We start from the raw sequence: 25667 nt of genomic DNA on the forward strand, positions 1-25667 counted from the left end.
TGCTAACAGAGACGAAACACGGCTCTCCCCAAGAGATACAGCACTCCGGCTCCATGGAATTAATCCTGAATTTCGACCTCTTGGCACCAGGATTTTTGACCTGCTGAATCAGTACAATATTCACCCCTCATCCGGACACCACGCTGCCCTTTAGACAGACAGCCACCTCTCCAAGACCCTACTTTTGCATGTCAGAGAACAGATTTTGCCGGACCCACGAGTCATCCTTGCTTGTATTAACGACAGCTGACTCCATTCTTTATTCGTTTCAAGACGCCAACCAAACCACTTAGGCGAACCAAGCCCCCTCATCAGCTGTCCTCCATCATACTTCCACCAGTGTCCTGATGACAGTTCGGCACCCGCAGAATACTTGCCTTCACATCGCAATATCTGTTGTGTTCCATTCCTATCTGAACCAGAAACACCCATTATATGTGTTGACAATGATTGTATACTACTTACACAATAGTAGATGAAACTGTCTTTTTTGGACAATGATTGCGTACTGCTACCTACACAGGAGTACATGAAACTGCACACTTTTGCTACTAACCCACATATGTATTCCTTGGTTTCACATGTATTCTATATCATTTATGTTACATAGGTTTTTGCCTATTTTCATATGTTTTTTGAGCTAACTAATTAAACTTTGTTTTATGATATTCCCATTATTTCTGTGATCTCTGTGCTAGTAGATGAAAACCTAGCTCCACTGTATGATAGGTGCATCTCCTGTGCGTCTAGGAAAAGGGTAGCCGTTGACTCTACATACTGTTTTTTTGATAATCCCCACTTACCCTCCAGAGTCAGGCCCCTGCACAAAAAAGAGGGTTCTTTTGCCCCTTATATGCTCCATGCTAACAGAGTCAAAGTCTTATATTATGTAGCTCCCACCATCCAAACTAGGTAACAGAAAGGCCATTTTTGCTTAAGGGTTTGTGTAAACTGAAGATGAGAATTGGTAAATGCTATCTCACCTTTCTTTCACCACAACTAGTGTGGACACTATGGTTTATAAGCAAATAGCCTCCCCTCGAAAATACACCTAAAAAAACAAACAAGTTCATTTATAAAAGATGCTAACAGTTGGATTGTCACATTCAATGAACAAGTCCCTGTATCTTCTCCAGAAAACATATTATTTAATAAATGTGGCACACACTACACTAAAAACAAATCTTGCAAAACACACTGCAAAAATGTATCAATGTTTTTGTACAAATAACATTGTTTCAAAAATAATCCTATTAAAATGACTTTCACATATTTCAAATTGTTTCAACAACTCATCTTACGTACACAACTAAACATGCAGGACTGACACTAAATTACATAAAGTGCACACAAACCATGAACTATTGCATAGTGCAAACCTGAAGAAAGAAACATCACTAGAACATGTGGAACTACTGAAACTTTTTTCATATTACTGGTCAAAAAGTTCCTACATAAAGATTTAATCCTGATCTCATTCTTCCACTATGCCCATAAGGTGCATGAAATTCTGCACATAACTAGCTACATATATAGACATGTGAAAAACCATTTAATTTATTTATATTTACTCAATCCCTAGTCTGTATAATGCACTATTGCCAACAAATACAAAAACGTCTGTCCACAATGAGTGTTCATAATTGTGCATTGTATTTCATTCAAGGATCAAAATATGGCTATCCAATACTAAGACAATAGTGTTTGCGCTATCAAATTGTCCTTTGCCTTTTAACTAGTGTCTGTGCATAGAGTACCTTTATCACAACATTACAATAAACCCTAAATGTTATGGTACCCCTAAAACCATGTTTTGGGCAGTCTTCAGGGGCTATTGCACAAATAGCTTATTCATTGTATTTACTGTACAAGGTTGCTTATGATCTATCCAACAGACGCATAAACGATTATCCTTTTGGAGCCATACATAACATGCAGTACATGTATCTAAAAATCATTTCATTTGTGCTTACGGAAAGAATCACAATATGTCCCCATATCTTTGTTATGCAGAAATTATGCCATTACTTTGTGTGCCTGAAACATTCATAGGCATAAGGCACAAAATACTCCAAAATTGCGGCATTTTTCTTCCGTACTCTTAAGGAATTCGCTTTCTAGGAAACGGCCCAAAAGATATCAGCAGAATTAACATACAGTTAACAAACCGAAAATCAGAGAGAAAAAAACTAACATAACTACATGGGGATCTGGATAGCAACCAGACTTCAACGAGACAACAACAGGGTCTCCTTGGGGGGAAAACCTGACTGATACATCATAAGCATGCGATGAAGCCAAATTATTCCTACGGACATCATTTTGCATCTAAAGGATGTTCATTGTCAGAGCCTGATGACAAATGAGGAATTGAAGAGTAGTGTAGAGGTGGATCTAAGTACCCCCACCAAAATCCCCTCCCCATGTTGCCTATATGTTGGGAGCCGGAGTGTGAGACACATGCAGTACCAGTGAAGCTACCTGTACCGCAAAGGATCATAGAAGTAAGGTTCCCATGGAGGATGTCATACATGCACTCTCGAATATATGATGGCCATTTGAATGAATTCCCAAAGGAAGTGGGAAAAACAAGCGAGGTAGCAGACTGGTGACGTCATATGGAAGCAAATCTGACACACCCGTTCAAAGATTGAAGAGAATAAGTATTCCATAGAATCAAACGAGGAGGTGTTTAAGATGAGCAACATTTAGGGCTCAAGATGAAGATGCTCATGCTAAATAGATAAAGAAAAATGTATTAAGTCATTTATAATGGTACAGTTGCAGTGCCGCAAACAGACAAAGTATTCTTGAAGCTGGCTACATAGTGAATTAGATTGTGGTGATGCACCAATGTAAATAGATAGGAATGTATGGACTACAAATATTCCACGACACACTTTTAGCAGGGTGGGCCCAGATGAACAGAAGGGAATTTTCAGTGTGGCACAGTTAAGAGAATAAGCTAACACCGAAGGTGAATTGAAGAAAGACTTAGTTGGCCCAGCATCAGAAACTCAATGCCACCCCGAGCTTGGATGTTCTTGCAGAAGCTACAAACCTTGTGAAGGGAGCAAACTCCTGACTGAGGTGAGATGCAAGAACATTGAAGACGTCAAGGGTTCTTCACTTAATAGAGTTTAATACAGCAGAATGTTCTGCAACATGGTTTCCAGTGAACACGGGGATGAGCTACATCGAAACCAAAGGACAGAGTATGTCTATACTGCCTTTTCTTCTCAGGCACCCAGAACATTTACAAGGCTAATTGATTGGTAGACGGCAAGAGTGATGATAGATGGGAGGCTAATGAGGTGGGAAGTTATGGTTATGACCAGCCTACCAGCACCTGGGTGCCAGCCTGCGTGCTGCTGACGTAGGTGGAATTTACCGAGGGGTATGAGGGTGCCAACCAATCATAGAGGTCCACCTAATAAAGAGCCCTATAGTTTGTATAGCTTATGGGATGTTGTGTATTTGATGACGTCTGTAGTGACCGTCACTAGGGAAGGGCTTAGTTGACCACCTGATATTAGAAGTCTAATCACTCTCCCTAACCAGTATGGAACATATACTTAGATGTTCCGTGTAATCCTATCACACTCTCGAATAGGTTTTTGTAGTTCGCCACGTAGGTTAATGTCAATGATAATGACATTTTATTATATAATCTATGTTTTTTATTAAATGCATTGAGTAAGAGGATCTAGCGTGTTTGTTGATGTTCATTGTACTCCCTGTTTTAGATAATTGAGATTAAAACAGTTTATTTTGCCAACTTCGAGTCGATCTGATTTTTGACATTTGAGTATATTCTGCATCCCCATCAATCACAGAGTATTGCTACACCGTCTTAAACGGCTTGTGTTGGGTACACAAGTTCAGTACTATAAATGACCACACCACTTCCACAAATGCTGGTTAGATTATATTTTGATAGTCAAACAGCAACTAGTATTTAGTTAATAATCAGCTATAAAACTCTTTTTTAAGAAGGACATTTGAAGACTGATCAACTACAGCAGGATTACAACATAGTCAATCATCAGAGAAACCAGGTAGAACAAGAAAGTAACACCCAGACAAACCATCAACTTATTCTGCAGTCAACACAAGCAAAGGCACACATTAACATAGGGTGATTACACAAGATTTAGTAAAAGGATTAGATGAAAATGTGACATATGGATAGATATTGGAAAAATACAATGAAATGATCTTGCTGATGTAGTTCATCAAAGAGGGCAAATGAGTAAAGAGGCAATGATCTAGCAATTTATAAGACAAGATTCAGTAAATGAGGTACATGCTTGCACCGATGGAAAATAACACATATTAGAATCACTCACCTCTAGAACTAATATGTATGAACCTAGCCAGGCTGGTTTTCTAAATCTAGAGAGCATTTACTTCACTGTAAGATGATTATTGTGATGGGTAACTATGTCAAGACAAAGTAAGACACAACACGAAGGAAAACTGTTTGAGTTCCGAATTAGTGGCTAAAATAAATGTGGAAGTGGGGAGATACACCAGTATTGGACCAGTAAGGCTTTATCACAGAATTGTGGGATTCTGCTAGGTTGCTACTTTTAAAGGGTAGGTGGGGCAACAGTACATTTCTAAATCATGTTTAAGGTAGTGAAGGGGTGGGGAAGGAGTAGGGGGTGTGGACAGTATATGGAGACTGCCCCATGAAAAAAGACCAGCACAATCAGATGTTCCTGATCCAATAGTCCCCTATTACTGAAACACTCTTCACACTGCCCACACCTCTACAAAGTAATACTAGAGCAACTGGCGTACCTAGTGCCATACAAAACAATGAGGGTGCAACGGTTCCATTTACCCTTGCCAAACATACCAAGACAGACAGGATGTGGTGGCTTCACTGTCAGAGGCACGGGAATATGTGGACCTACAGGTGAAAGGGGGAAGCAGGCAATTTAGTACTCCAGGTGTAAATGGGAGGGGGGTGTTCCAAAGAAAGCAATTAGTGAAGACATGTAGCAAAATTATTGAAGTGAATTGGAGTTAAAACCAATGGTCCATCAGAGACAAATTTAGTCTATCTGGCTGATCTTCAGGGCTAAGCGCAGGACTCGGATAGGGCATTTAAAAACATAATTCTGCACCAGGGACAATTGGGAACCCAGGTATTCCTAAGTATTCTGAGTAGCACAGATTATGATAACAGCTGGGAGAAACATCATACTATCCAGCCCTACAGAAGGGATTCAAGGATATCAACCCTAATTTGCCCATTTTTCTTAACATGTTGATACCGAAAATTGGGACTTAAAAACTACTTTCTTCTTTAAGGCCATTCCAAAATATGTGTTTACTCAGTTAGGTTGTCATTTGGATGATACTAGATCATTGAAATTAATTATTACTTAGCTGACAAGAATGTATGAAGTACAGAATCCTGGAGCTCCGAAGAAACAAAGAAAATAGCCCAGAAGACCTCACCAGCCACCATAAACCATCTAGGGAAAGAAGCCAAATGTCATCCCCCTAGAACCAACTACTAAGTCAATCCCCCCATTCTGCTTCTATATTCCAGGTTAGCAGATGCCAGTAACAGGGTAAGTGGAGAGGTGGTATTTTGTACAACAGAAAGCATCAGAACTACCTAAACTAAATCCCTAGAAGAGATAGTTATACTCTGAGGAACAGAGAGGTTCCAGGAAAGACAACCCTACATTCAAGACTGCAGAGAAAAGATCTCTCAACGGAAGTGACATGTTAAACAATTGACTGACAACATTTGTCAAATGATAAGGATCCACCAAGCAAACCCTAATAATAATGTTCCTTGAAGTACTGTCCAATGTAAATCAAAGGTTCGAAATGGAAAATCATAGGAGCAAAACAGCCTGAATAGAAATACATTAGATAGGAAGGAAAGTGTGTGATGGCGGAAATAATATGCCCAGTCTTAGAGGAAGATTATTTTATTCCAAATGGAAACACCCCTGAGTTTGCTAACAAACAGGGAAAAACAAGCAGCAATACCTCTTTATCCTTTGACTCTAACCAAAATTGTAGAAGTAGACATGTTAAACAATTGACAGAAAACATTGTCAAATTATGACGTCCACAAGGCATAGCTGATTTCCGTTGCAGTTCTTAAGGAGTGTGCTCAGACGAGCCTCCAAGAGATGAGCCAGGGGACCATAGGAAAGATGTGATTCGTCTCTGCCAATGAACAGCTGAGCCCCAGTGTGATGGTTGCAACGTTATGGGCACTGACACTACATGAGGCAGACATGGGCAGCAGCAGAAATAACCAGAATTTGCCAACTCAAGATCAAGCAACTTACTACATGTACAATTTACACTATCACATTTCAGAGTAGAAGCAGGTAAATATTAGGCCGTAAACCAGGTAATGGTCACAGCGCCAGGCGCGTTTTGCATCATAGGGAACACGTGAACGCATTTACCTATTTTCATAGGCCTCATTTTCAGACTCTGCATTAGGCACCCCAATGTGGAATGACATTCTCAGTGTATTCCTTTCATTTGGAAGGAGCTTTGCTTAAACTTTATTCTGTATATTTAGCCTGCCAATGTTATTGCAGCGTGCACCCCTTGAGCATGCTACTGCAAAATAGAGTGCACAGTTCAAGGAACTACTTTTAAACGCCCAGCCTGAGCGCTCCCTAACAAGCAGCATGATTAAGCCCTCAGCTGCTGGATGATTAAATGTAACACTCAACGCAGCACTTTAACACAACAAGAATTAGATTTGCAGCTGACATACACAAGCACAGCTCGCTTGCCTACTTACCTCCTGGAGGCATGGCGAGTGTAATGAGGTCACTTGTCAAACTGCCTCGGCTATTGGAAGCGTTTATTTGAACAGTGTAATTAGAAAAGGGAACGAGTCCGCCAATGGAAACCCACTCATTGCTTTCTCGACTGCTGTGCACGAGCCGCTCCTCCGTTCTCACAGAGTAATCCGCATTCGCTGTTCAAATGATACAAGAAGAAACATGGAATTGGTTAGTGTCGTATGCGTTCGCATGTTCAGTTCTACAGCAAGGGCGAAAAGTCTGCATTTGTAAAGTAGCATGTTTACAGGGTGAGGAATACTTAGGGAATTATACCCTAATAATGTGCATCCGTGTGTTTCAAATGTTATTCTTCAGAGCTCAACATTACAAGGTGCTGATTGTCATGCTTGAGTAGCTTATACTGCCCCACAATGATGCGTTGCATAGCAGTAACAACCCAAGAATGACCAGCCCCTACACCCCCTGGAACACAAAAGAGGCAAGACACAACATGTGATGGGATATTTGAAGGCCGTAGGTTTTATTAAATTCAGTTAGAGCTAGCTTACAGGCGATCCATACATAAACAGCGTTGTTAATTTAAATGTAATATTGCTGATTATCTGCACTGACACTTTGCTCATTTACTTTCGGGGGAACAATGTCACTTCCGGGGCTTATTTATTTTTAATGACCTGGCCTGCCCCATTTGACAGTCGGTGCCTTTGACTGCCCTCTCTTCTACAGATGGAGTGCAGTGCAGTTCTTCCTGGCCCGACCCCAGGGTATGCGAGTGCAGCTCCCTCTTATTTTGTTGCAGTTGCTGCTACTTTTGTTTGGGATTGCCCTGTAACTCCACCCTTCCGCATCTGCGTTTTCTGCGGGGGAAAAAAACAAACATGCGAGGTACTCAATAGATGACAATTACAAAAATGTTGTCTATCGGTAGTGGGTGGGTTCTGAAGATTTGACATGCAAAAGCGGCAGAATGACGTTGTTGCCCCTTGATAAAGGGGTTTCTTTAGACCCTCCGCTCTTCCCAAGGTGATGCCTGCACAAACGGAAGAGGAGGGGTTTGGGAGAACCGTGTAAAAACTAAGAGGAGACTCTCCTCTCGGGGTCTCCACTAAGGTGCCCACACACCTTTTGTCCCCCTTGCAGATGAATTGGGGTGCTTACATTGTGGCACTGGAAGTTTCGCTCCCCCACTTATGAAGTTAAACACATTCCCAGAGCTTTCCTTAGATCAGTACACCTACGTCATGTGAAAAGAGGGGCTTCTTTAGCTAATATGCACCCCATCATTATATCAGAGGAGTGGCACTATACCACATCTTCAATGTCAAATCCACGCCTGCAAAATCAGTGGATAACAATTACCGAGGGGGACCTCCTCAGACAAAAGAAAGAATCCTGCAGCCCATGGCCAGGGTTGTCGTTCCCAATCGGATCGCGTGAACAGAGTAAGGAAGGCCCATGTGCTCTGTATTAGGCAACAATGTGCATTTCAAGGGGTAAACAATGTTATGCATATAGGATACCCCACAAGGATTGTGTATTTATACACTAACACCCCTGAACTCTTCAAAAAGAAACTTAAAACTCTCTTATTTGTTCTCAGGGTCTGATCCTCAAGTTGAACTATGGTTCAATTATTTTTTATCTGTTGTCAGTGTCTTTGTGGTTGCGCCCTTAAGCCTACGGGTCCATGGTTTGCGCAATATACATTTTTAAAGTAAAGTAAAGTATATTGGTGAAAGCAGAACACCACACAAGGTAAGGTGAATTCAGCTTCAGAACTGTGAAAGCCTGACCAGCGGATAGTATTAGCAGGCAACATATTGAAAACATGTTGCATCACACCTGAATGTTATGGGCCACTTCAGGGGCAACAGTATTTATAAGAATGTGACACAACCCACCCACTGCTGCACCTTGATCGATTCCACCCCTGGTCCTCAACTGAGGACCAATAAAATTAATGGGTCAGATTCAGGAAGAATAACACATTCACAGAAACGCGCAGGTTACCTCATTCACGGAGGTGACCTGCACATGCCTTGGGGGCGCCACCAGTGCACGGGTTGCACTGACTGCTGCACTTGAATACATCAGTTGTAGTCTCACAAGCATGACACTAATGCACCATGGGTTCTGTGACTATTCACAGAATTTCATCACTTCTCCCCAGAGGGGAGGCCTTCTCTGTGAGGTGGTGAGCCCGCTACAAGGTATTCCCTTTAAGTGTGGTTGGAAGCAGGATCTCACAGGGAGAGGCTCCTCTCTTGGGGACAAGGACTCCTGTTCTATCAAGGAACTCCATAGGCCACCTTAAGAGGAGCCGACACAAACATCTTATGACCACTCAAGTCACTCCAAACCAATTACTATATGTTATTGCAATATCCCCAAGAATCCACCTCATCAGGCCAGTTGTACAGTGAAAAGGAAGTATGCAAGAACCAAACAGAGTACTCAGTGGCTCGCAGGCAACCACACTGGGACGAAGAAGATAGACCAAGGAAGTAAAAGAAACAAAGCATTGTGGCTCTACACTAGCAAGAACCCTGTGTTGTCTAATAAAAAGAGTAGACGGAACAGTGACGTTTTTCACTGGCGCCCAGAAAGTTCAAACCAGGGCTGAAGAAGAAGCCAGGAGATGCTGACACATCCTGAGCAAAGAGGATGCATAAATATGATGAAGGAGGCACGGAGATGGCAGGGAGCCGAGCTGTGTACCCGGGAAGAACCTGGAGGCAGTGGCATGCCACAGTAAGGGTGGACCGGGTGTTCCTCGATCTGCATAGAGACCGTACCAGGAAGAACTCAGCTGAGCCATGTAAAGAAGAAAGAAGCAGCAATCGACTGGAGCGGTTGTACCAGAAGGAGGAACCCAACCTCCCAGGAAGAACCAGTGACACCTACCTGATTCAAAATAAGTAATGGAAATGGCAGGAGATCCAGGTGGGGGACCAACGGGAAAGAGAGTGAAGATTGCCAAGGGACAAATCATAATGGTCCCAGTACAAGTACATATTGGAGAGTGAAGATTACCAAGGAACTAATCACACTTATCCCAGTACAAGTAACTATTGGGAAGCGAGTGCAGATTGCCAATGGACTAATTGCACTCATCCCAGAAGAAGTAAATATTGGGAAGAGAGTGAACATTACCAAGGGACTAATCACACTCATCTCAGTTCACGTAACAATTGGAAAGAGAGTAAAGATTACCAAGCGACTAATCATACTTGTGACAATATAAGTAAATATTGGAAGGAGAGTGTAGACTCGTCCCAGTATATGTGAATATGGTAAAGAGAGTAGAGATTCCCAATGGACCAGTCAGACGCATATCAGTAAAGAGGAATATGTTAAAGCAAGTATGAAACACAGCCATCTGATGTACTTCCAGAAAAGTATAGAGATTTTTTGAAGAGACACTACAAGATTCAAAGAAGAAGCAAGAAGGAAATTATTTTTTGGGGAACAATGGAACGTTTCGTATAGAAAACAAGGGGAAGCCCAGGAGGGTTAAAAGCCCCCTTGAAGAATTAAAATAACTCATAGATGACATTATCAGAAGCCATCCCAAGACAGAACAGTTAAGGCTATGGAGGCCTCTCCAGGAGAAGGGAGTTTTCTGCTGGACCCCTCTTTTCTTTGATTTCTCTTGATTAGTGGTAGGGCCTGAATAGGATAGCTTTAGACTGAGGATGGCCTGTTGATTTGGACAACCTCACTGATGACAAGCACCCTACTTAGTTTTGTGTTAAGCAGGGCAAACACCTTATTACTGGGGATAGATAGGCCTTTGTATGATTATTTGAATAAAGAAACCTGTTTAAATGCCACCAATTGGTCCGTCTCTGTCTTCTGGCTTACCACAGTTCCCAGAACCAAAATAGGTGCTGGGAACTCATTTTACAATGGTGGGCCCTTAAAAGCTTCCCATCTTTAAATGCTTAAAAAATAATTTCTATCACCATTTGAGAGACAGAAAAACAACCCAGACAACATTGGTTAATAATACTCTTGTTCCTGATTTAAACAAAAGAATCCACAGAATAGCATCAGTGATCCATCTTTGCATTTCTCACCCTCTGTGACTGTTCCATTCAAGGACTTATATGTCAAAGGGCATACCTTTGTAAAGCAGGATGTGATTTCTAAATGTAAGAAAACATCCACTGGTTTTTATGATTGCACCACAGGGTGCAAACATGGAATCTGAATGTGCACATTCAGATGCCCTTTGAGACTCAGCAACATCAAATACACCCCATTCAATACATTTAAAAGAAATGTAGTAAAATCTACTTCATTATGTAGAATACAATGTCATTACATATCCATGGCCAACAACTGCATTCCCTCACTTACACACTTGCTTACTCTATTCAACAGTAATGTACATACCCGGACCCCAATTGCACATACCCTGCACATTGGTACCTAGCACTGCTATTTGCAATTGAGAAATAATGAAGTACACCATAACTTAAACAAATGTTTTAAATTGCCCTTGGAGTGCATCAGGAGTGTGCAGTTGTGTGGCACCTTTGCTTGCTAGGAGTGTTTCTACATGGAAGGAATACTGTGCAATGCCAACACCTGACAAACACCACGAGACCGCGCGGAATGTGTCTTGAAGTGCATCAGGAGTGTGCAGTTGTGAGGCAGTTGGACGGTAGAAGGAGGTCATAACTGCCAGTAAGCCCCTTGTGGGTAAGAAACTGACTGCATGTTTAGTGATGTATGACCCACGCAGTCGGAATAATTCTGTCATGGAAAAGAATGGCACTGATTCACTCGCCATTGCAGCAGGCAGTAGTCTGAACCAAATAGACCTTGCCATGGCTACTTCCCTACCACTATCACCGATCCCCAACACGGCCGCTTCAGGGTCCTCTTAATCAACCATGGGCAAATGCAGAACGGTTAAAGACTACTTCCTGCCAAATATAAATGTTACCCATGTTTCTAGCCAATATATGGCTGAAGACCCCATTATAGTGGACCCTACGCAAGTGACTTTGTGTGATCCTGAAAAAACACCCACAAGGCCACAGAGCCCTGAAAAACGAAACAAACCGTTTATGACAATGCACAAATAATTGGACCATTAAATGTTTCAAACATTTTCTGTCCTCGAGTCTCTTCATTCTTAAATACCTCTCCAATTTTTAAGGATTTCAAATGTCCCTCCTCGGAATCCTCAATTGCGGACTTCTCCATTGTCTGCAATATGAACAGCAGGACAAATCAGAGACAACAGGTCTTACTTCATTGATGGCTCTTCATTTGGTCCTGACCTCATTTGTCAATTCATATGATAATATCAGCATAAAGGTCAAGGCACACACCACCCTTTTTACTACCATTAATTGTAGACTTGACAAGTGGGTGGCTGATAGAGACAGTAGCAGGAGGCCATGTACATTTGAAATGTCCCAGACCCCTTAGCCTCAAGAGATATGACAAAGGGTGGGGCTGGAGATGAACACAAGTGTGGTCTGTTCGGATGACCTCCAACTTGAAGAGGTAGAAGTCATTGAGCAGCAAAACAAAGAGTCTGATCCTAACTTTAGTAATAATGATTTGGCAAAAGCAGACAACGGTGAAAGTGCGCAAACAGTAACTCATTGATGTCATTAACACAAAGGGCAAGAAAAACAATCAATCCAAATCAACAAAAGGAACAGAAAAGAAGAAAAGTAAAAAGCAAAGAGTCAAAGGAGCTAAAAATAAATCTTTTAGGGAATTTTTGCACAACCTAACAGGGCTCGAGGTTATGACTGTTATGGATCCCCTTGCTGTCAGTGAGGTTCAGACTCAAAAAGGCAAGACTGAAGGAAAGTCTAGAAATAAAGCCAAGTCTAACAAAATAATGGTGACTAACAATCACACTCAAGAGGATTTGACAGTAATTCCTATCGAGACAGAACATGAAGCTGAACCCTCTGAAAGTCTGGTCAAGGCACTAAGTCCTGCAATTTCTGTAACTGCAGATGAAGAATCACAGGACTTACAAAATGGAAAGATTGGACCAGTTGTATTGAGGGGCTCAATGACATTGTTATGTTATGTTATGTTATGTTACATTATGTTAGGTGGTATTTGTTTAGTGCCTGCTGCCATTGGTATCACCTTGAAACGCTCTGAGGATGAGCATGCTTTGGAAGACCTTAATCTGTGTTGAAAGTAATGTTCTTGGTCGTTTTCCTAGAGCGCCGTTGACCACGGTGTCCAGGCCCAGGTTTTGAAAATCTCGTCCGACGGCAATCACAGTTTTCGTTGTTTTTCCGCTCATCAGCAGGTTCCACAAATATGTTTTGTCAGGGATATAAGGGTCTCTGAATAATTGGCCGACGTGAGTTTGTCTGTCAATGGTTGTGCCCTTACACAACAATATTAGATGCCCTACAGTTTCCACAGTGTCTTCATTCTTGCAGAATCGGCATGAGTTGGTTATGGAGTTTCCTCTTATCGCTAGGATCTCGTTAGTTTTTAATAAGTTTAATCGGGCTCTTAAGAATGTTGATCTGATGCCCTTGTTGGGAATCTTTGACAGGTATTCAACCATAGTGTTGACCATTTGTAAGTTTGCTGGAAGGTGCTGGGTAAGTTTGTTTTTTGATACCTCCTGAAGTGTTTCTATCCTTTCCAAGTCCTTTAATCTGGTTTTTACTTTGTTGGAATTTTCCTCTAACTCCACCTCTGAGCTTCGGATCTCCTTAAGCAAGTAGCGTTTTTTCCGCATCCACCCTGTCAGCATTTTGTTGGATTCTTTTTTGGCTTCATCTCAAATTATCTCAAAGAATTTGAGTTTGGAGTTTTGGGTTTTATGGAAGAGCATCAGCCCGTTCAGGAGAATGGTCGTTTTTAAGGATACCAGAATGAATTCCCTCCTAACTGACGCCATTGGCGTTGATGATGGTAGATTCAGAATTTTCTTCCAATAAAACCCTTCTAATCGTAACCAGATACTGTCTGGAATAGCAGGCATGGCTTCAGTTCCGTAGATGATGGCCGGGATGGCTTTAGCTTTATAGAAGTTAATGGCTGGTTGTAAAGAAAATCGACCATATTTTCTGTCAATATTCCTTGTTTGTGATGTTAGAAATTTTGTTTTACCCCAAAGGGATTCTTGTATAGCTGTTTTTTGTGGGTTGCAGTTGACAGTTATACCCAAATATTGAAAAGATGAGACCTTTTCCACCTTTTTCCCTTCTATAAACCATTGTCCAGGGTCTTTGTGTTTGTGGGATTTCTCCATGATCATGATTTTTGTTTTGTTGGTATTTATTTTGAGATTGTTTTCTCTTGTGTATTCTTGTAGAACGCCGAGTTTACATTGAAGGCCTATGGCCATTTGATCAAGAAGAATGATATTGTCTGCATAAAGTAAATGGCTGATTTTGTTGTTGCCAAGTTTTAGAGGGAAAGCTCTTATGTTGTTTTCATGGTCCCCAATGTCTCCCCTATAGGCGTTATATAAGGCGGGTGCCAGCGGACAGCCCTGTATAACACCTCTTGAGGTCTTGATTTCCTTTGACAGTTGGCCCATGCCGCTAAGGTTCACTCGCATTGAGGTGTCGGAATAGACACATTTAATCGGCTCTAGGATTGAGTCGGGGCATCTCCACGTTGTTACCTTGTCGCATAGTATTTCCCTATTCACTCGATCGAAAGCTTGGCTTAGGTCCACAAAGGCCAGGTATATTCTAGGGCCACCCTCTAAGATCTTTGCCTTCATGATACTCAGAGTAAGGATGTTTACTTTGGTTCCCAAGTTTTTAACAAACCCCGACTGGTATGGATCGTTGCACCTTGAAGATTTGACCCACAATTGGAATCTATCTAGAAGTAGAGATCCGAATAATTTTCCTAGCATGTTCAGGAGTGCTATGGGGTGATAGTTCTCTGGGTTCCCCTTATAGTTCTTCTTATAGATAGGAACCACATTTGCAGATTTCCTGGAGGTTGGTATAGACTGAGTCCTGACACAGGTATCGAAAATGTCAGATATCAGTGGAGCCCATGATTCTGGGTTGTTTTTTAGATCTTGGTTAGTTATCCCATCTAGTCCCGGACCCTGCAAGGATTTTAAGTTCTTTATTTTTTCTTCGATTGTTGCTGTGTCGTGATCATTAAGCCATGTTGTAGACGACTGGGAGACTTTGTATATCTTGTTGTTTACTGGTTTCTGAAAAAGCTCCGAAAAGTGTGCTACCCATTTGTGCTCTCCAACGTTGTTCAGGAGTGCATTTTGAGTGGTATTACCGGCAGAGTCAATTAGGGACCAAAAGTCTCTTGTTCATTTTCCACATATGCAATTAGCATCACTTCCAGGTCTTCTTGGTATAGCATCAGTCTATTATATTTCATCCAAGATTTAAAGGACGTGAGCGCCTGTTTTGCGTTTGTTTTGTTCTCTTCAGTCAGCCAGGATTTTGCCTTTCTGATTTTTTGCCTTATGGTTCTTATTTTTTCCACCAGCTGCTGGTTTCTGTTATATAAGTGCAGTTTTGTTTTGTATTTATTCTTCTGTATGTTGGTAAGGTTGTAACAGCGGGCAGTAATCTATTTTTGCTAGAGTAATGTCAGGTTGAGCAGTAGCTTCATCGATGGTTTGTTCAATCTCCTTCAGAAAGGTCATATCAGTCTGCGCTTTAGGGTTCAAGTAGGTGTTAATTAACGGTAGGAGGGCCTCACCATTACTTCCCCTTTCTGTTACTATCTGGTTTCCCACAATCGTCATGGCTAAGATGAAGGTATTGGTCCTCAAGATGGTGTCCAATTGGAAGCCGCAGCCTGAGCGTATTGCTGTTAATAACCCTGCTGCCGGTCTACCTTTCAGACCTTTTATGGCTGGTGAAATAATGATCTCAAAACCATCGAGGGTTGGTGGCTCTAATAGCCAAATCTCTTGAAGACAGAGCAAATCTAAAGCCCCTAAGTTTGCATCACCCAGTTGTGTGAGGTGAGTAAAACCTTGTGTGTTCCAGGATCCCAAGTTTGCCGTATGTGGGCTTAAAGGTTTGCTCCCTGTCTTTCCTTTTCGTTGCTAGAATCTCGAGGAGTTAGATAGTACTTCCGGTACCCATGTCCATCTTTTGAGCTTTATGTCTTTTATGCTCGGGTGTTGTTTTGGCTAGTTTCATCATTTCTTCGATTCAGTTGATCCTGGGCAATGGTGATCTTCCAGTTAGGGAGAGGTCCCTGAGGAAGCCGATCTTCATCTATGTCAGTGTACTGATTGTTTATTTCACTGTTGTGCCTCTCGTGTTTCTTGTATGGCAACTGCTTTCATTGATGTTCCATTCTAGAAGAATATTTGGGCTTATACTCCTTTCTTCTAGGTGAAGGGGTGTCCTTTAAAAATCTTCCATCGGTAGTTTCATACCGTCTGTCGTTCCAATCCTCAGAGCGCAACCTTGTTTTGATTGTAATTCCTGGTAGAAGGTAGATGTCTATGTTTTGAGTGATCTAAGTTATATCTGGCATGCGAGCGAGCCATTTCTCGGTTGTTAAGAGGCCACTTTCTTCCGCTTTGGAATTCATGTTGATGTGATCTTCCAGGGTTCTTTCTTTCTGTTGAAGTTTCAGGATTCCGTTCAGGTTTGGAAGTTGGTCTCAGATCATAGCCTAACAATCTCAGTTCATCTGTTGCAGCTTTAAACATTTGTCTCGCCCGCAGTGAGTAGATGTGGAGGTATACACTGTCCATGTGATTGTTGTCCACAAATTCAATGATGTCTAGGTCGTCTGGCTTGAGAGACTTCAAGTTTTGGATATGGGTTAAGAGTTTCATTGTTGTTTTTCTATTTAATATAACGTGATCCCCTTCATCTAATTGTTTTTCTAACTTGAAGGATTGAGTGTTTGGTGTCCTGGAATTTCTCGAAATTTGAGCTCCAATGGTCGCTCTGTTTTTATTGGACATTGAGCCATTCCAATCTTTATTTGGATACCTCTGTGTTGAGGTAAATGTAGGTTTGCTTTTTTCCGGGCTTTGTTTGTCTTGTTAAATGTTTTGTTTTGTTCAAAACTTGTGGGTGGTGCCGGCTTACCGTCACATTTCTTTCCCAAATGGAGCTTTCTTTTGTTACTTCCTTTCATCCTATATTAACTGGATTCTTCTCTTTGCAACAAGTTGTGCTGCATTCTTCAATTGTCTTGATCTCTGTAGCTCTTTTGCATTTCTCCTCAAGGGTTAGGAAGATTGGTGATTCAGGTTCCAGAGATTTTGATATCTTTTGCGTGAGTTTTGTACTGTGGAATCCGTCTTTTTCTTTCCTTCCATGGAATATTGGCTAATGTCCAATAGGTCGGTTATCGACCCTTCGTTGTCATTATGAGGTTTCTCGTTTTCCTCAGGTGTCTGAGGCGTTTCGGAGATACCTTCTAGTTCCCCGATTCTGAAATTAGCTTTTTGGAAAGATCTTTTTTCCATAGGTAAGTGTTGTTGATAACCTCCTTCCATGCTGGTGATTTCTTTTGGCCATTGAATTGTTTGTTGATATGCCACTGGATGATCTTTATGTCCATCAATTGCTCTGTTTTGGTTTGAGTCTTTAGAAGAGGTTTTGTAGTTAGTGATTGTGTAAATCTGGGTTCTAATAACTTTTTCACACCTTTTTCACACCCTCTGCTGGACGGAGCCGTCACTGTTTTAGTCGATTTGGTCTTCGTTAGCTGTACCATTTTCTGAGATTTTTCCACAGTTTTTTGACCTTTCATTACGGTTCTGTTTTCTTGACGAAGGTCTACATATGAGGGATTTGTGGTTGGTTTTACTGTTTCTTCCTCTGATTGCATTGCGTTATTATTGGGAGAAAGGTATGTTTGTAAGGCCACTGAGGAAACCACTTTGCTGTTTTCCTTGCTTGTTTGAGTCCCTAAATCTCTTGTGTTTTGCTTGTATGCCTCAACCGACATTAGGTAGCCTTCCAAGTATGTTAGTTTTGTCTGCATAAAGGCGACCATTGTTGAATGGTCCTTTACCGTGTCGTTGATCGATTTGTACAATTTGATAAAGGGCGCTAGGCTATGGTCACTGTAGATATTATCGTCAGAAAATCAGTTTTTTTGTTTGGAATCTCTTTAACTGCGGAGTGCTGAATGTCACTGAATCTTTTAGTTTTAGCTGGAGTTGCATAGTTGTCAGGTGCGGGCATGTTTGTCTGTTTTGTCCTTGCGTCTAGCCATTCCTGACATTCCGGAGAGGTTGTTTCATGCAGTGTTGGATTGTCGGTCCCAATATCTCTCTGTTTAATTAGTAAGTCTTCTGTTGATTTGTTTATGCTTGGTTTCAATGGCTCTGCCTCTTTGTTCTGATCAGGGTGTTTGCTGTTTTGCATTTCCTTTGTCAGGTTTTCTTGCGTTTTACCCAATTCACCAGGTTTTTTTTAGGCTTGTTGAATAGCTGCGACTCCCTGGATCTCTAGTGCGGGGAACAATATGAGGTATTTGTGTATTTCCCATCAGTTCATTCTTCTGAGTATTACACCGCTCCTGGGGTTTCCCGAAGTGCCATCGAAACGGGGTTGATGCGTTTTTTCATTCTGTTTGTTTTTTTGGTCTTCATTGTTCTGACTGTGCCCCAGCCCTTGTATGTGGCAGACAGGTGGTTTCATTGGGGAAACCATCACTCCTTCCAGAATTTCCACATCCGAGAGCTTGTGTGGGGATGTTGGTGTTTGTTTCGCATGTTTGTGGAAGAAGTTGTCTAGAGGCCCAAGAAATCTGCCAGGTGTTCTGTTGATTTTTGACCGTTCATCTAGGTGGCCTGCCACCGGTCAGTTTTCTTTTCGCTGGCTTACTAGAAGTTCTGGATTAGGCCTTGGAGTATCTGTGGCCTTACTCAATTTCGTTAGCTGACACAGGATTTTGGGAGGTAAGCAATTTGTTCTTCTTCCCCCATCTTTAAAACTATGTGTTTCTTTTCCGAGAGTTGTAGGTTTTTTTGGGAAATGTCAATGGGAAGGTGGGGTTTTGCAACGGGTGACAGGGATTCCTCTTGTTGAGTATTTCGAACCATGGAGGTATCGGTTTCTTCTTCCATTGAATATGAAGTGTTCATAACCCCTGTCGATGCATCCAAATTGCTGAGTTCCTGAGGGGGCATGTCCAGGTCTGCCATAGCTATAACTGGATGGATTTCAATCCGGGTAGGTAATGGCAGTGTGGGTAAGTTTTTGGAATTTGTGTCCCCCCTGGGCTCTGATGTGAAAGTTAGTTTCTGAGTGCCTTTTCATGTAACTTCTTTTTCTAACAGTTGTAATAAGGGCTTGATCGAGTCCCCAGTCGTTGTGAATGATGTTTGATTTTCTGATCTAGCACTGGTGGTTGGAATTGCCCCCGGCTGCAAAGGCGTTTGGGGCGCTACTTGTGGGAAGCTGGGAATATCAATGTCAGAAAGTTTGTTTAAAGAGTCCAATACAGCCCTGCTTACCGGTATATGGGCCGCATTTACTCTGCTTCCGGGGCTGGAATGGGTCTCACCCTCACTCTCCACCTCTATCTGTCTACAGGGGAATGATTTTGGGGGAGTCGTTAGATCTACTATGGGATCCAAAAGTGTTCCCGCTGATAATCCCAAGATGCGAGGGGATGAGCTGGGTTTCCGATCCTGTCTTTGCTAGTACAGGCAAAGAAGTGTCAAAATCAAAGTTTCTGTGTGAATGATTGAGTTGCGTACCTTGGGATTTGAGGTTGGTGTTCACAGGTAAGCAGCGCTCAGCACTTGGTGCAGTATGTGGTGCCGAACTTTCCAATCGTTCTTGATCCGGCTCCCGCTTTTGCAAAAGTCCAGTCACGTCTTTCCTCAGGCGGCCGCTACGCAGGCAGCTCAACAACTCTTCCTCCTGCAATTGCTCTATGACCGAGACCGCCATCGCCGTCATCGCTGCAGAGACTACAATGACTGCAGAACTCTGCAGCAACTCCGCGGCCGCTCTGTGGCCTTGTGGGGTTTTTGAAGGAGTCCGCCCACAAGAACAAACCTGTTAGAGAGACTCACATCCACAGAGTCTCAAGCAACCAACTCACTGCAATGACTGCAGAACTCCAGTAATGAAAGGAGTGCTATTGCAGTAATACCTAGGTTAAATGGAATGATCTTAAAGTGGGACAATCAAATTAAATGGACTTCTTACCACCACAACAATGGACTGGAAATGTAATATTTTCACTCATGACCAATTTAATGATGAAGTATCAAACAACATACAAAGGGTTATTCAGTCCAATAAATTCTGGTACTAAGAAGAACCATCCCCATGTCTTTGATGAAACTGTGCATAATCGAAAACAATCTTTAAATTAACACAATTAAGAAACAGTATGTTGACCCACATTTAAAACAATACTTGATAAATAAGGAACACAAATATAAGAAACTAACTTTTGGTTGCTGATAAATGCCTTAGAAAAAAATCAGGTTGATAGCAAAACTCATCCAATAATGGAGGACACATGGGTTTCCTTCTTTGGGAACTGTATGACAATAAAAGAAAGAATAACGAGTATAATAATAATAAAATAATCCATGATTTGTGCTTGAATTTTGAGCAAGTGGATATCGAGCACATTATCAAGAATGCCAGTGCATCTAGAGTTGGGGGACCACATATATTGTCAGATTTGTTATTTAAACAAGACCCAGATATATGGGCACTGACTTTGAATATTCCATTAAAGTGTATTGTAAAGCACCATAGGACCCTAGCAACGTGGAAAACAGCATATGTAATACTGATATTAAAAAAAGGGAACAAATTAGATTGAAAACAATTATAGACCATTCACACGTGTTAGATGCCGACCGTAAGATCTTTTAAGCACTCATATTGAACATTGGGCTTCTCATACTGGTCGCCTAAAGAAATACCAGACAGGCTTTGGGAAAAACATTGGCACTAGTATCAATTGATTTATTATAAATTGCTTGCAAGACACAGCATGGGGAAAGTATTCTGTGCCCATATATATGGCATCCCTGGATGTATCATCTGCATTCGACTTAGTGGATAGGCATTTTCTGTGGAGGGAATTGACTCATTGAGGTATTCCAGTTGGGCTTCTCAACATCATTATTCACTTGCAGATTAATACACCTATAAAAGCGAGGTTGAACCATAGTGGTAAACTCACCAATCCAATTCCCACAGCTATGGGATTAAGACAAGGGTGCGTTCTCATCCCTTGTTTATTTAATCCTTATGTATCTGAAATAGGCGAACACCTAGAGAAAGTAACATTTATTTCCCCCAAATTGGGACCAAATATATTTCCCTGGTTAGCATATGCCAACATTTCTAAATTACTTGACTGCACTCAAATTCGACTACAGCAACTGTTAAATGCGTTTTTGGATTGTATAGATTTTGAGGTTTTTTAAGAACTAAAAAGAAGCCTACATTTACATGGTCAGTAGGTAATGTCAACCTACAAATTATGAAAAATCTTTCTCACCTGGGCTATCCGTTAACTGCTTGTCCAAATAGAGATTACTTAGTGGGACACTTTAAAAGGAAAGCAATGATACTGGCTGTCCAAATGATCAAAATAAGTAGGAAATATGGGAGATTGTCCCTTCTGCCTGTTATTAAGTTTTACCTTGCTAAAGTGGTCCCTAAACGAACCTATGGAATGGACATTTTGCCACCATGGATCTTTGCTAAATTAGGTCAGCTGGAAGCATTTATTTGGAGAAAAACTCTCTCATTACCAAATTGTGTACCTGTAGTCGGTATGGACTTTGAGCTCAGACTTCAGCCCTTGAGAAGTAGGGTGCGTTGGAAACAACAGCTTTTTTAAAGGAAGCTATTTCTCTTTTTGCTAATCTACTTGATTTAGGCACAGGAATGACTAGCAACATGGTCAACGTGTTCACCAGGAACTGTGAGGCATTGATTGCAGACGTGGGTATAACAAAATTAGATCATATGACAGAACAGAGAAAATGAATCGAAACATGTAGAGTCTTAAAAATATTTACCTGACCTGGAGCAGAAAGGAGCAGGGACTGTATTTGCTAACATTCCCTCATGAGAGACATTACAGTCACTTGATGAGGTTTAGATTCAATCTACTATACACAAAAGAAATCTCATGCATCCACAATCAACCGCCAAAGGCATTGTCATTGTCATTTTGTAGGTTTTGTAATTTTAAATGTAAAACATCTGACTATATATTGCGCAGTTTTAAAGTCCTTACACATTTTATATTTTACAAGCCTTGTACGTAGTCTATCTATTATTGAAGCTGAATTACTTTGACATTGTATTCTAGTGGGCACACATGCATCACTTGTCATTGCTGTTATCAGATGCTTTCACAAGCTTGATCTACTTTACGGGGATGGCTTGCACAATCAATTTCTGCGCTACGTTGGACTCAGGAGAGATCTTGACCATTTTGCGCCACAGATACCAAATTTTGTATTCAAATTTTAGAGTGAGAAGTTATGAGATTTAATATGTATTTAAACACAAAAACATTTTAAATGTGATTCTAAAGTTTGATATATGTTTTACTGAGGGAAGAATTTTAATTCACATGGAAGGTTGGAATATCCATCTAAATGTCAAATTTTATATTTTCCCAATTGCATTAATGACAAACTAAATTGCAGCATTTTAGATTCATACACATTTGATTTGTCTTGTTGAAAAAAATATTCTTAACATTAATATTTTATTTATTTGATTTGTTATGATGTACGGTTTGATTATGATTAACCAGGCACACCAAATAAATAAATAAATACATAAACAACCCAGCACATACCTACCCATCCCTTACATCCCAACACCAAATCCATGGGTTTGTCCACATTTACACTAATTGCCAAGCCTTAGAATCAGTCCCAGAATTATTATTATCGCGCAACAGCACTGATAAGTTTAGATGTCAAAATCTTCTCAAGGGTCATTGCCAACTGTTTAGATATTCAAATGCCTGATTTGATGCACCCTGAAAAGGCAGAATTCATCACAAAATGCCAGGCTGTGAAAACATTAGAAAAGTGATGAACATATTTACTTACGTCAGTCAGCACCTTATCCCTTCTTTCACTCTAGCTCTTGATGTGGAGAGAGTGTTCATATTGATTGCACTTTTCTCAAGATGGCTCCTGATCAATTTGGATTGGTAGAAACCTCTACAAATGTATCCTGGCTAATGTTCACTTCCAATCAACATCATTAAACTGAACAATTATTATTCCCAATACATATTGCTATCTAAAGGCACCTGAAAGTGTTGCCCTCTCTCCCCTCCAATATTCACTATATGTGTGGAACTATTAGCTGTGAGAATAAGGTAGAAAAATTATATAGGAAGAGGGGAACTAGTGGGCCAGACTTAGAAAGTAGAGGAGCCTGTCGATTAGATATTTAGCATGTTGCAAAATCCATGGCAGTTACTTCTGGTAGTACTCCAAGAATTGGATTCATTTTGTAAGGTAGCATGGTTTAAAATAAATACATATACTTTGGAACTCGAAAGGCCTTAATATTTCATGAATGCCATATATAATTGCTCAATTAAAATAAAGATTCTCTTTTATTTGGGAGTGATCCTGATTTTCATACTTGGACTTTGAGCCTTCAAACTCAAACTCATTCTCTCTATAAGCATAATTTTCTGACACTACTATGTCACCTAAGTAGATTTCGAGAATATTAAAGTGAATTTTTTATACAGACTAATCTATGTTCTGCATTATGTCCCCATTAAGATACCATCTGGATTCACAGACTCCATCCAAAGACTATTATGTCACTTCATTTGTGCGAAGTGAACATGTAGGTCTTCCTCAAAATGTTTTAGGGGAGTTGCTGAGAGGGGCAGCCTCAATATACCATGTATGTAGCCATGGGGCAGCTAAGAGGAAACATGGAGCCGCTGTGCAAGCCACCGGAGAGGTTGCAAAGGTCTCAGATAAAGGTGGGAGGATTACCTCAGGGTTTGCAGTGAGCTATTTGGTTAAACCATCTCCCAAATGTTCTGCAATAGTGACCAATGGGGTTGTACCTAGTTTACTTAATAAGTGGGTCTCCCTAGTTTGCAAATATACATTTACCTCATACTCCTCCCGGTACAGGAGAATCCCAGCTTCACTACCCGGTCTGATGAGTTTTCACCTCATGGAAGGATTGTGTTGGCTGAGCCAGCTGTATGAAAATTGGGAACTGCTTGATTTTGAGTCCAAGGTGCATTTTAACTTAATGGAGTCCTAAAAATGTAACTATATAAAGTTACAACACTGTATCATGTGAAGGGAGATCAAAAAAAGGGGGTTAGACGATGGCCCATTATGGGTCTTGAAACTCTGATGGAATGAGGTGTCATGAAAACTGAGTTTTCTCACATCAGTAAGATCTTGACACAAATGACTCAGAAATCAAATAGCTGAATATGTTGAAATGGGAATAGGAATCCATGAAGGACATATCTCACAAAGATGAGATCACATTTGGTCCAAAGCGAATAGATTCTTAAGTAGAGTACAAAGAAAATGCTTAACAATTCTGTTACCATTTCTGTTGGACCCCAGATAGGGTTGAATATATCTTTACCAATCTCATGGGTGAATATTGGAGTGGATGTGATGCCAGGTGGGACTCCCAGGGAATACAGAATTGTATTTCATCAAGGACATATCTTTAGAGTTTGACCCTGTATTGATACTACTGTAGAACTGTGACTGACATCATGCTTACTCCCTACACTCTGCTATGTGTAAACACATTGCCAAGCACCTGACAGCAGCCCATATATATAGTTTAATGGAAGAAAGATGCAAAAGCTCCTGCATTGCAATGTTGGTAGTTAGAAATATTGATCTTAATATTATTGAACAAGATTCCTAACCTGAAGAGACACAAGGCACATTTTGAGTGGCCTGAAAAACTTTGACAACCAAAACGGAGGATGTTCAATATTTACACCTTCTGCAGTGTGCCACCTGTTAGTCCCATTCTCACATGTAACAAATTATCCTTCAAGGCTATGGTTGTTGTTCCACTTCAACCTCTCTAATGTAAGCTATGCTGACAATTGAATATGCATTGGGAAAGGCCAGTTTTTGGTATTTCTTCTCCACCTGAACAGAGTGGCATCCTTCTATAAGACCCTCCCACAGAATGTCTGAGTGGACATTTTTGGTTGACTTGTAAAGTGGTTGATTGCCCAGTCAAATTGACTAAATTCTTTCTTTTCTCATTTTCTTTTGGTTTGGTTCATTGTCTCTGTCTCTCTCTCACTCTTTTTCTCTCCCTCTTCATCTTTTAGGTTCTAAATGGATATCCTCTATGTGCATGTCCGATGCAGTGTTACATTATAATGAAATTGATTGTGTTTAAGCATTGTATCTATGGCCGCACCCCCAAAATGCATGTGCAAATTGCAAATTAAATGAAAAGATGTGTTGAAAACAAACTTATAAATTGTTCTTCATATTCATCAACCACTTTGGTTAGTGATGATTGCATAATAAATAAAGCTTGGTTATAATATTATCCAAAGTGATACACACTTTTGCTAACAGGGACCAGCATACATTGGTACAGATCCATTGGGCATAGACAGTTGATTAGTCAGCAATGTATACAACACAGAACACTAAAAACCATCTGGCCTGATATTCTAGTACAGGTTTTCTACCAGATCAGCTGAAGTCCCTTTAGGTTACCCTTTTTCTAATGGACTTTGGGCTCGATTAATGTAAAAGTGTGCACAGATCCTGCAAAGCCCACATCGAGAACGCCTCAGCGCGATCCTGCGGGCAGACATTTTCCTGCACGCTCCACGTATTCATGAAATTGTTCCTGCAAAGTAACTGTATGTGCAGGTCGTGGCCTGAACACC

The 25667-nt window shown here is 41.0% G+C and overlaps 1 protein-coding gene across 1 annotated transcript in view; it reads right to left on the reverse strand.

Moving 5' to 3' along the window:
* USH2A (usherin) overlaps positions 1 to 25667 on the reverse strand; it is a 4817015-nt gene that overhangs the window by 2095387 nt on the left and 2695961 nt on the right. The window contains exon 38 of the mRNA XM_069608572.1: positions 6797 to 6976. Within this exon, the coding sequence (XP_069464673.1) occupies positions 6797 to 6976 (180 nt within the window). The remainder of the gene's footprint in view (positions 1 to 6796; positions 6977 to 25667) is intronic.

The sequence above is a fragment of the Ambystoma mexicanum genome, chromosome 4q (assembly GCF_040938575.1).
Source record: "Ambystoma mexicanum isolate Mex_15411 chromosome 4q, UKY_AmexF1_1, whole genome shotgun sequence".
NCBI classification, from domain to species: domain Eukaryota; kingdom Metazoa; phylum Chordata; class Amphibia; order Caudata; family Ambystomatidae; genus Ambystoma; species Ambystoma mexicanum.